This window comes from Gigantopelta aegis, chromosome 12 (genome assembly GCF_016097555.1).
Source record: "Gigantopelta aegis isolate Gae_Host chromosome 12, Gae_host_genome, whole genome shotgun sequence".
NCBI lineage: Eukaryota > Metazoa > Mollusca > Gastropoda > Neomphalida > Peltospiridae > Gigantopelta > Gigantopelta aegis.
This window is the reverse complement of record NC_054710.1, coordinates 23,670,548-23,683,047: the sequence shown is the minus strand read 5'-3', so window position 1 is coordinate 23,683,047 and position 12,500 is coordinate 23,670,548. Positions and strand designations below refer to the sequence as shown.

At 38.8% G+C, this 12,500-nt stretch overlaps 1 protein-coding gene across 1 annotated transcript in view; it reads right to left on the bottom strand.

Moving 5' to 3' along the window:
* LOC121385905 overlaps positions 1–4,774 on the bottom strand; it is a 6,152-nt gene extending 1,378 nt beyond the window's left edge. Inside the window, exons 1-3 of the mRNA XM_041516695.1 lie at positions 4,625–4,774; positions 3,572–3,943; positions 1,225–1,572 (exon numbers count right to left, since the gene is read on the bottom strand). Coding sequence (XP_041372629.1) covers positions 1,225–1,572; positions 3,572–3,943; positions 4,625–4,691 — 787 coding nt within the window. The 5' untranslated portion in view covers positions 4,692–4,774. The remainder of the gene's footprint in view (positions 1–1,224; positions 1,573–3,571; positions 3,944–4,624) is intronic.
* Positions 4,775–12,500: the final 7,726 nt, after the last annotated feature.

The following is a 12,500-nucleotide window of genomic DNA, read 5'->3' as shown; positions in this document are numbered from 1 at the left end:
CGGTTTATAGACTGGTATAGTCTTTCTTTATTGAGATAACTCTGATTAGTTTTCTGTTACTGTAATGAAGCACACACAAATGTTCGTTTCTTGTTATTTCGAAAACACTTACTTTTCTTCTTACAACAAACCAAACAGAAATGATTTACAAAAAAACGTGTTTATAGGATGATGGGACGGTTAATTTAATTATGCCATGTTTTCCAGTTACGTCATTTTAAAGGAATTCGGAAGTAAGTGAACAGTTATAATTGCTGTCAAGATAGAATAAATAAATAAATAAATAATAATTTTAAACGCTTGTGTAAAACCTCAAAGTAAAGTAAACATATGCTAAGGTACGCTATGATAAAAACATGTATGGACACGCCACCCAGATTTGGCTCGAGCCGTTATAGATTCGAACTCGGCTTAAAAATGCTAGTGTGAACGCGGTAAATGTATTTGTTCGGCGTTAGCTCAAAATAGCGTTGTAAGCGTAAATACTGAACTAAATATGATGGTCAGTTTTATAATTCACTTCCCAGTACTCTTTACAATGCATTCAGTGTGTTGGGTTTTGGTTATGTCCCCCTCTCCCTTTCCCTTGTGCTCTGATTTAACACACCAAATGAATTGAAGCATGCGTGTTATATGCTTGCGTTGAATTCAATCGAGCCATTTAAGACTTTATATCTTTATTTTTATTTGTTTTTAATGGTTACCATACAGCGTTTGATTCAGTGTGAAGTAGTCTAGCCGCATGCATGTATTTCAAATTAATCTGCACGTGTTTTTTGTGCTGAATTAGATTTCCGGAAGAGCATCTGAAACGCCTAACTGATTGATCGTATTCAAAGAATGTGATATCATGATATCATCACATATACACAATTTGTAGAAATTTATCTAAGTATTGTACAACATATGGCATTTTAGAAAATGTATACATGTGTACTTTATTTTGGCCTTCAGTACATATTAGTATTACAAAGATCAGCGATGAAATGTTCTTGCACTACAATTAAAACATTTACAAATATAATGCATTACAAGATAAAAAAACCCCAGTAATTTGAATTAATATGCAATAACCACAATGACTTGGTAACATAAATGGTTGCTGAAATAGCCATTAATTAGGTAATATTTGAAGTTCTGCTAGATGTTAATGAATGGTACAGCATAGATTTAAAAAACAAAAGGCACCAGGAATAACTAGAGCAGGGTTATATTAATACTTACAAAAAACAGCGATTGTTAAGTTGTTACTCTCAATGGTGTATGGAGACGTACACTGCCATTGTCCTGCATCTTGGATATTCGCCCTGTATATTACCAGGTGGTACAAATTCACGGAATAGTCACTCCTGTCCGTCTGTGTACCACATGAACAGTAATAGTTTTGAGGTTGTATATTGTTCACACTCGAACACGTTGAGCCTATCAGGTGTACAGGACATATTGTATTACGTTGGTGTTTGAAATATACTCTAGTGTTGCAGCTCCCTGCAATATTAACCTGACATCGCAAAACCACTCGATCACCTTTCTTGACAACAGTCGGCTGACTTATTATAGATAGGTTCATCCCTAAAATGACCAAAACAAAATAAAATGTAACGTTTTAATCATATCTTATATTCAGATAAAGATTAGTAAGCAGATTGATTAGTGAATATATACTGACACACAATGAAAACGCAAAACAGATATTTTTCAATATTTTGTTGTGATTAATGAAAAATATATTTATTGGACTTAACAAATAACAATTTATGAGAGAAAGCCATTGATTAGTACTTTTGTCTGTGTTTTAATCCTGGTTTTGTTCTCGTTACACATACAATAGCAGAAACACACAAAATGGTGTGAAATGCGTTCACTGCATTGCTAATCATGCTGCATGCAATGCACGTGAAATGCCAGTATGTGGACACATGCTAGGACCTTCAGACTCCATCCATCAACTATTGGACAACTTGTTGAACGTCATCAACAGACCGGGAGTGTCCGTGATCGACCTCGACCTGGACAACGTCCCGTTACGACCCCTCGCCAAGATCGGCAGATTCGACGACACCACCTCCGTGACCGGTTCAGAACTGCGACGATGACAGGAAGCAACATGATAGGACCTCATGGAAGGCATATCCACCCGATGACGGTCATCCGTCGACTCAGAACGACTGGACTCAGATGCCGACGCCCGTACAACGGTAACATCATGACACCGCGACATCGTGCTGCGAGACTACAGTTTGCTCTGGTAAAAGGCTGGTGGATGATTACCATTCTCTAGAGCATTGTTTTCTCAGTTGAGTCCCGTTTCTCTGCCTCCTTTGCCGATGGAAGAGCACGTGTGTACAGGAGACTCCATGAACGGTACGCTGACAGATGTGTGAGGGAACGTGATCGGTTTGGCGGCGGTTGTCTGATGGTATGGTGGGCAATCAGCTGTGATTTCAGGAGTGATCTCATCATTGCCCACGATGCCCTTACAGCCCAGTGTTATGTTGACGTTATTCTAAGACCAGTTCTCCAGCCACGTTTGCACTGTCACCGAAGACCAGGAGGTCCCGTTCTGTTTCAACAAGACAATGCCCGTCCACATACTGAAGAATTACCCAGGCATTCCTGCAACAAGCCGGTATCACCGTTATGAACTGGCCCGCCGTTTCACCGGATTTGAACCCAATTGAACACATGTGGGATGAGTTAGGACGTCGTGTACGTCACCGCCAGCCACCACCGCGTAACGTCGCTGAGCTTGCACAGGTGTTGCAGGAGGAGTGGAGGAACATTCCTCTGGCTTATTTGAGATGTGTGTGCCAATCCTTACGAATGCAACTCGATTACTGATGATAACTGGCCATGTTTCCATGTGAATGTATTTCATGAATACCAGTCATTAATGTCATATTACATCATCCATCAATTCATTAATAGTTTGTCGTTATTTGCAATGAAAAGTTGGTTTTGTCTTTTCATTGTGTGTCAGTATACTGTTTTGAATTAAGTTTGACTGACAGTTTCAAAGAAAGTTCCAATCACATGGAGTTGTCTTGTTTAAAAAAAAAAAAAAATTTGTAAGAACGAATCTGATTGGATCTCTACTAAAATCTGAGGTAGTACTAGAACCTGATTTTTACCGTCAGTTAATTTCTAATGCGCCTCAAATAAAACTAAATTTGCGAAAATAAAACCACTGATCAACGTCAGCAAATCGGGATAATAGTAGGGTTGTCCACTAAGTTTACCTCATAATATCACCAGCCAGCATCGAGAGAGAAATATACAGGTGGACATGCATGTACATAGATGAAATTGTAGTTCGAAATGACCAGGCAAATCAACATAACTTTAAGAAAGAAAAATGAAATTTAATGTTTTATTTAACGACGCTCTCAACACGTCATTTTACAAACGTATACCTCGCGTCGGACATACGATTAAAGACTACGGAGAGGTAATTAGACAGGAAACCTGTTGTCGTTACGCCACGCACTACTCATACATCATGCATCTTCCCACAGACAGAATAGACATAACGTTAAGGGGTATAGAAATATGTATCTACATGAATACTTACACAAAACAGTGATCGTTATGTTGTTGCTTACAACGTTTCTCCAAGATGTGGACTGCCATTGTCCTGCATGTTGAGTATCCGCCTTGTATATTATTAGGTATACTATATAATAGTGAATGTATATGTGAGCACCACGATCCCAGAATGTACGTTTAGTAGAGTAACAGCAATAATTTTGACTTGGTGCACAATTTAAGTCGTGCTGCTGTATCTGACACGACTTTTTAATAGTTTGCTGTCCTTGTAGTATTCGTTCAAAATATATCACCGTGTCCAGGCTATTTGATTCCATGACAAAGCTTACTAATTTTATTTGATCCCCCTTCTTCACAACAGGCCTGAGTCTACTTTCGGATATAGCAAGACGTATTCCTGGAAATAAACGGATAATGAAATAAAACATTAAAGACTCTCAAAGTCACACACTTTTTAGTTTGTTTTTTTGTTGTTTGTTTCCTTGTTTCTTGTTGTTTGGTTTTAGTTTTATTTTAGTTATTATTTTTTTGTTGTTGTTTTGTTTTATTTTATTTCAGTTTTGTTGTGTTTTTTTGTTGTTGTTGGTGGTGGAGAGGGGTGTTGTCCACCCCCACCCAGATATATGTGTGGTGTTGTTTTATCTTGAACCTGTCAACAAGCACTATTGACGTTTATGTTAACATTGGTAAAGCCGCATCTTAAATCAAATGTTAACAGACTTGAATACAACACAATTAAATTCCAGTCGTTGTTTAATAAGAATAATTATTGAAATGAAATAATAAAACAAACATCTCCAATCTCATCATTTGATCGTAAGTAATTACCCCCCCCCCCCCCCCCCCCCCTACCCCCACCACCACCAACAAACAAAACAAAACAATTTTGAAAAAAATAATAAGATACTTTCGTTTTGTTTAACGACACCATTAAAGCACATTGAGTAATTAATCAGCGGCTATTGCATGTCAAACTTTCGGTAATTCTGACACGTAGTCGTCATTTTCATTTCAACTTATTTTCGTACTTAAACCAAGTAAACGCAAACACACACCTACCTTGAAAACTAAAACATACCTGTAGCACAATGCAGTGAACTCCATAACAAAACGGAGATTAGTGTAACAAAATAAATGCATTCCATTATATCCACAATGAAACTGTGTCCAATCACTATATAATAATACGATAAATGTGTATTTACTATTAAACCGTCCTGTATCACAATTTCTTGGAGTGTTAGAATATAGTGTAGTCCAACTCTCTATGTATAATTATAACTGTTCACGGTGAAGCGGCAGATAGAAAATAACAAAAAGTGAACTGCTTTTATCTCGTTTATTTAACTTCCTGGTCCCTGACCTTCAATACAGCACGATATGTGTGAATGTTGTTAGTTATGACTAGGAGCAAAGTCTCACTGCTTGATAGAGATAAAGCGCTACGGGGAGAACGCGATACGTTATGTATTCAGATATACGGGATGCGATACGTAAGTACGTATCCAGACAGTTGATGGCGATACCATATAGGCCTATACCGCGAATCCTACTGACACTGGCTCTATTACTTATAAGGCAATGTGAAATATTTTTTGGCACTTGAATTAAATAGCGCTTACAACATCTAGCTTAAGGCATCAAGTTTAGAAAATCCATTGTGTTTTTGGTCGTCCGGATGTTTGTAGGAGGTCAAAATGTAGGAGGTATTTTTTTTTAAGACACCACTAGAGCAGATTGATTAATTAATCATTGGCTGTTGGATGTCAAGTATTTGGTAATTCTGACTCGTAGTCAACAGAGGAAACCCACTACACTGCTTTCTAATGCATCAATGGATCTTTTTTTATGCACGTCACAGACAGGATAACACATACCACGACCTTTAATATATCAGTCGTGGTGCACTGGCTGGAACGAGAAATAGCCCAATGGGCCCGCAGACAGGGATCGATTCCAAACCAACCACGCATCAAGCGAGCGCTTTACCACTGGGCTACGTCCCACCCGAATCCATTTTATGCAAAATCGACCTTTAACCGAACCCGCATATAAAAGTGTATTACGTAACTTGGGAATTAAGACTAATATCGGTGACTTAAGACTGTATATGTTTTGCATGTTATCGACCTTTAACCGAACCCACCTATAAAAGTCTACTAGGCTACTTGGGAATTAAGACTAATATCGGTGACTTAAGACTGTATATGTATTGCATGTTATCGACCTTTAACCGAACCCGACTATAAAAGTGTATTACGTAACTTGGGAATTAAGACTAATATCGGTGACTTAAGACTGTATATGTATTGCATGTTATCGACCTTTAACCGAACCCGCCTATAAAAGTGTATTACGTAACTTGGGAATTAAGACTAATATCGGTGACTTAAGACTGTATATGTATTGCATGTTATCGACCTTTAACCGAACCCGACTATAAAAGTGTATTACGTAACTTGGGAATTAAGACTAATATCGGTGACTTAAGACTGTATATGTATTGCATGTTATCGACCTTTAACCGAACCCGCCTATAAAAGTGTATTACGTAACTTGGGAATTAAGACTAATATCGGTGACTTAAGACTGTATATGTTTTGCATGTTATCGACCTTTAACCGAACCCACCTATAAAAGTCTACTAGGCTACTTGGGAATTAAGACTAATATCGGTGACTTAAGACTGTATATGTATTGCATGTTATCGACCTTTAACCGAACCCGACTATAAAAGTGTATTACGTAACTTGGGAATTAAGACTAATATCGGTGACTTAAGACTGTATATGTATTGCATGTTATCGACCTTTAACCGAACCCGCCTATAAAAGTGTATTACGTAACTTGGGAATTAAGACTAATATCGGTGACTTAAGACTGTATATGTTTTGCATGTTATCGACCTTTAACCGAACCCACCTATAAAAGTCTACTAGGCTACTTGGGAATTAAGACTAATATCGGTGACTTAAGACTGTATATGTATTGCATGTTATCGACCTTTAACCGAACCCGCCTATAAAAGTGTATTACGTAACTTGGGAAGTAGACTAATATCGGTGACTTAAGACTGTATATGTATTGCATGTTATCGACCTTTGACCGAACCCGCCTATACAAGTGTATTACGTAACTTGGGAAGTAGACTAATATCGGTGACTTAAGACTGTATATGTATTGCATGTTATCGACCTTTAACCGAACCCGCCTATAAAAGTGTATTACATAACTTGGGAAGTAGACTAATATCGGTGACTTAAGACTGTATATGTATTGCATGTTATCGACCTTTAACCGAACCCGCCTATACAAGTGTATTACGTAACTTGGGAAGTAGACTAATATCGGTGACTTAAGACTGTATATGTATTGCATGTTATCGACCTTTAACCGAACCCGCCTATACAAGTGTATTACGTAACTTGGGAATTAAGACTAATATCGGTGACTTAAGACTGTATATGTATTGCATGTTATCGACCTTTAACCGAACCCGCCTATACAAGTGTATTACGTAACTTGGGAATTAAGACTAATATCGGTGACTTAAGACTGTATATGTATTGCATGTTATCGACCTTTAACCGAACCCGCCTATACAAGTGTATTACGTAACTTGGGAATTAAGACTAATATCGGTGACTTAAGACTGTATATGTTTTGCATGTTATCGACCTTTAACCGAACCCGCCTATAAAAGTGTATTACGTAACTTGGGAAGTAGACTAATATCGGTGACTTAAGACTGTATATGTATTGCATGTTATCGACCTTTAACCGAACCCGCCTATACAAGTGTATTACGTAACTTGGGAATTAAGACTAATATCGGTGACTTAAGACTGTATATGTATTGCATGTTATCGACCTTTAACCGAACCCGCCTATACAAGTGTATTACGTAACTTGGGAATTAAGACTAATATCGGTGACTTAAGACTGTATATGTATTGCATGTTATCGACCTTTAACCGAACCCGCCTATACAAGTGTATTACGTAACTTGGGAATTAAGACTAATATCGGTGACTTAAGACTGTATATGTTTTGCATGTTATCGACCTTTAACCGAACCCGCCTATAAAAGTGTATTACGTAACTTGGGAAGTAGACTAATATCGGTGACTTAAGACTGTATATGTATTGCATGTTATCGACCTTTAACCGAACCCGCCTATACAAGTGTATTACGTAACTTGGGAATTAAGACTAATATCGGTGACTTAAGACTGTATATGTTTTGCATGTTATCGACCTTTAACCGAACCCGCCTATAAAAGTGTATTACGTAACTTGGGAAGTAGACTAATATCGGTGACTTAAGACTGTATATGTTTTGCATGTTATCGACCTTTAACCGAACCCGCCTATAAAAGTGTATTACGTAACTTGGGAAGTAGACTAATATCGGTGACTTAAGACTGTATATGTTTTGCATGTTATCGACCTTTAACCGAACCCGACTATAAAAGAACACATTGACTTATTAATCATCAGCTATTGGATGCCAAACATTGGTAACTTTGATATATAATCATACATAGGATTTTTTTATTAGTGGAAAGGGATATTTTATATGCACCATCCCACAGACAGGGTAGGACATACCACAACTTTTGATATACCAGTCGCCGTGCTGGAACGAGAAATAGTTCAATGGGCCCACCGACGGGGCTCGATCCCAAACGGACCGCGCATCAAGCGAGCTCTTTACCACTTTACAAATTTCAAATCTTGAATATATATATATGATATATATGTATGTATCTATGTATGTATATATTTATGAGAATGATGATCATGACCGGCTAATACGTGAGCTACACGAAGAAATTATAATTATTTTAAGAACTTGGACTTTGCAACCTTTATTATTTCAATGAAATCTCCTGGCATCCACAGATACTATGTCCTTTGTGGATGGCGAAGACTCTTTCACTGTCACCTTATGGCACCATACAGCATGGTACAGGACACAGCCAACTTTATTTATCCACAGACACCTCGATATCCAATGTGAAACTGAATGCTGTGTGCATTCGCCATATTCTTTCTCTGTCCACATCCACATACTGGTCCTTGTCTAGAGTTAGTGCTAGTCCCTTGTGGCCATCCGTGTAACTCACCTATCATTTCGTATCAGCTTTTTAGCCGTAGGCTTAGTCTGACCAGTGGAGTACTACGTACTCATTTAGAAAGAAATGAAAGACATTTTTTATTTAACGACTCACTCAACACATTTTATTTACGGTTATATGACGTCAGACATATGGTTAAGGACCACACAAATTTTGAGAGGAAACCCGCTGTCGCCACTACATGGGCTACTCTTTCCGATTAGCAGCAAGGGATCTTTTATTTGCGCTTCCCACAGACAGGATAGCACAAACCATGGCCTTTGTTGAACTAGTTATGGATCACTGGTCGGTGCAAGTGGTTTACACCTACCCATTGAGCCTTGCGGAGCACTCACTCAGGGTTTGGAGTCGGTATCTGGATTAAAAAAGTCCATGCCTCGACTGGGATCCGAACCCAGTACCTACCAGCCTGTAGACAGATGACCTAACCACGACGCCACCGATGCCGGTACGTACTCATTTACTTACTGCATACTTCTACTTACCTAACTATTAACTTCACTTTACTTATCTACTGACTAACACACCTATTTAACTATGCTCTGCGTCCATGTTCATCATCTGCCCGTTATCAGTCTGATGAATATTTGTGTTCATAAACAAAAATGTTTCTAACAACGGAGCTCATTGTAATATATCATTCGTGAAATGTTTTTCAAAACATTAAGTGCGTTACCTTTCCTATTGTAACAGGTCATTATTCTCCAAGTCATCCCACCACCCACTGATCAGTTACCCTTATCCATTATCAGTTTATCACTAATTGAAAACTGGGGAGGATCGGGACATGGTCGTGTGTGTGTGTGTGTGTGTGTGTGTGTGTGTGTGTGTGTGTGTGTGTGTGTGTACGTGTATGTGTGTGTGTGCGCGCGCGCGTGTGTATATTTGTGAGTGTGTGTGTGTGTGTGTGTGTGTGTGTGTGTGTGCGTGCATGTATATATATATATATATATATATATATATATATATATATGCGTGTGTGTCGGTGTGTATGTCTGTGCGTATGTGTTGTTGTCTAAATGTATGTGTGTGTGTGCGTGTGTGTGTGTTTGTGTGTTGTTGTTGTTGTGTGTGTGTGTGTGTGGTGTGTGTGTTTATGCGTTGTTGTTTGCGCGCGCGCGCGTGTGTGCGTCATGTATATTTGTGTGTGTTTGTGTTGTTTGCGTGTGTGTCCGCATGCGGGTGCTTTGTGTGTGTGCTGTTTGTGGTGCATGTGCGTGTCGTGTGTGTGTGTGTGTGGCATGTGCGTTTTTGTGAAGATGTGTCCTCCGCGCGCGTGTGTGTGATGTATATTTGTGTTGTTTCCGTGTGTGTGCGCACGCGGGTGCTTTGTTTGTGTGCTGTTTGTGGTGCATGTACGTGTCGTGTGTGTGTGTGGCATGTACGTTTTTGTGAAGATGTATCCTCCGCCGTGTGAGCACTGCCAGTGCACTGTGACAACTTACGTCACAAATTGGTGAAGTGCAATCATCTTAAGCAGACGAGGAAACATATATTTTGTAGGAGAAATGTGATGGAATCATTTCCATTTTATACCGAATTTTATTCTGAATTTTAATTTAGTTATCAGTAATATGTACATGTTTATTTATTATTATTATTATTGTATTATTATTATTAATATTTTGTATTATTATTATTATACTACTACTACTACTACTACTACTACTACTACTTCTACTACTACTACTACTACTACTACTGCTACTACTACTACACTATTGTTTTTTTTAAAGTTATCTTGTTACATGAAGATAAACTGGAATAATAGACAACAGAACGCTTTTAAAATGTCTTGTTGTGTACACAAACGGGTCGTGAATAATAAGGACAAACTTTTATGTTAGGTTATGATTATTCAACCAGGACGATTGTGTTCAACTAGCGAGGTCTCTATTTTATAACTTCACTATTACAACGAAACCACTTACAGTCGCTGATCTGAAATTAAATTTATTTGAGCTGTACTCGTTCGTATTTTATTGCTTTTTCGCTTTGTGCAGTCTTTATGAGGAAACATAAGTTATGGCATTCGCTCGATATAACACAATAGAGTTTGGAAAATGTAAATAAAAAGTGCGTAGACAGTGGCGGATCCAGAAAATCCATTTACTTGGTAATTCTGACACGTAGTCATCAGAGGAAAACCGCTACATTTGTCCTAATGCAGCAAGGGATCTTTTATATGCACTATCCCACAGACAGGAAATCGCACACTGCAGCCTTTGTCCAGTTGTGGTGGACTGGTTGGAACGGGAAAAAAATATGTTGAATGGATCCACAGAGGTGGTTCGATCCAGTGACGCAAACACCTCATGTGAACACTCAGTAGACTGAGCTAAATCCCGCCTCCATTTTGAAAAGGTCTCTAGTCTGGTTTTATTTTATTTCATTACATTTCAGCTGATTTTCTTGTATTAAATTAAGATTCAAGGACTCGAGTCTGGTTTTATTTTTTTTCATTACGTTTCAGCTGATTTTCTTGCTTGTATTCAATTAAGATTCAAGGACTCTAGTCTGGTTTTATTTTATTTCATTACATTTCAGCTGATTTTCTTGCTTGTATTCAATTAAGATTCAAGGTCTCTAGTCTGGTTTTATTTGACTTACATTTCAGCTGATTGTCTTGCTTGTATTCAATTAAGATTCAAGCTCGCTGTTCTGGACGCACATTTTAGATTCCCGTTATGGAACAACAGATAAATATTAAATAAGTTGCGGGCAAAAAGAAGTGTGATTGGGTGGGTAGGGTGGGGTGGAGGAGCATGTGGGGTTAATGGTTAGTTGTTTCTGGTTAATGGAAGAGAAGGTTGTGTGGTGACCATACACCTTCCCAAATGAGCTGTTAAAATTCGCTCTGGGTGTGAGCCAGTATCGGGATGCGAACCCTTTACCTACAAGCCTAAGGCAGAAGACGTAACCACTACACCACCGACCATAGGAGTATGGGCTCCCATGTTTGTAGGGGTTCAGGATTAGTTTTGCCTGAATTAAACGAAAATGCACGAATCTGGATAAAAAAACTACATTTATTCATATTAGCACCAATGCCAAACAGCTACATGCATATAGGGTTGCAAATGAATAACTAATGACGGAAGTAGATGCATATTGATGAATCGCGCACCTCCCGAACCTCCCGCCAGACACACCCACTTTCTTAGGTGTCACGTGCTGCCGTTGAGCCAATCAGATAACTAGTGTTTCAGCGATGCACACACGTTTTAATTGTCGAGCGAGATGAATAGGGTTTTTTTGTAAGGAGAGTCACGCCCACTTGTTAGATGTCACGTACTGCCCCCCGAGACAATCGGTGCGCGAAGATCAATAGTGTTTTGGGGTTTTTTGTCTCTAAAGAAAACGTGCCGAGAGATCTAATACCGCTCGTTCAAAAACGGAACGACTGGTGTTACCTTATATGTCCGCACATGATGACAGTACGGTTCGTAAGATTATCTATGAGATTGCAAATAAATAGAGATTATAAATAAGGACAAATACTAATGTTAAGACAGTAGTGGCCCGAGCTAACGAATAAATAAAATAAAAACATAGGCAAACACTCGTCACTGTTGTATATAGCTATATGTGAACCGACCACGAAGAGGACGCTGAAAAAGAACGCTCTCGTGATAGTCGGGACCGTAGGGGTGGGGAAATCTACCTCGATCCAACAGCTGGCCAAGTTGAAGGGTGAAATCTCACAGTTTATTCAATTCAAGGGCGAGGATGGCAGCGAAAGAGTGGACATGAATCTCGTCAGACAGTATTACGAGAGCCCTAACACGACCAATGCACATCTACTCGAGATGT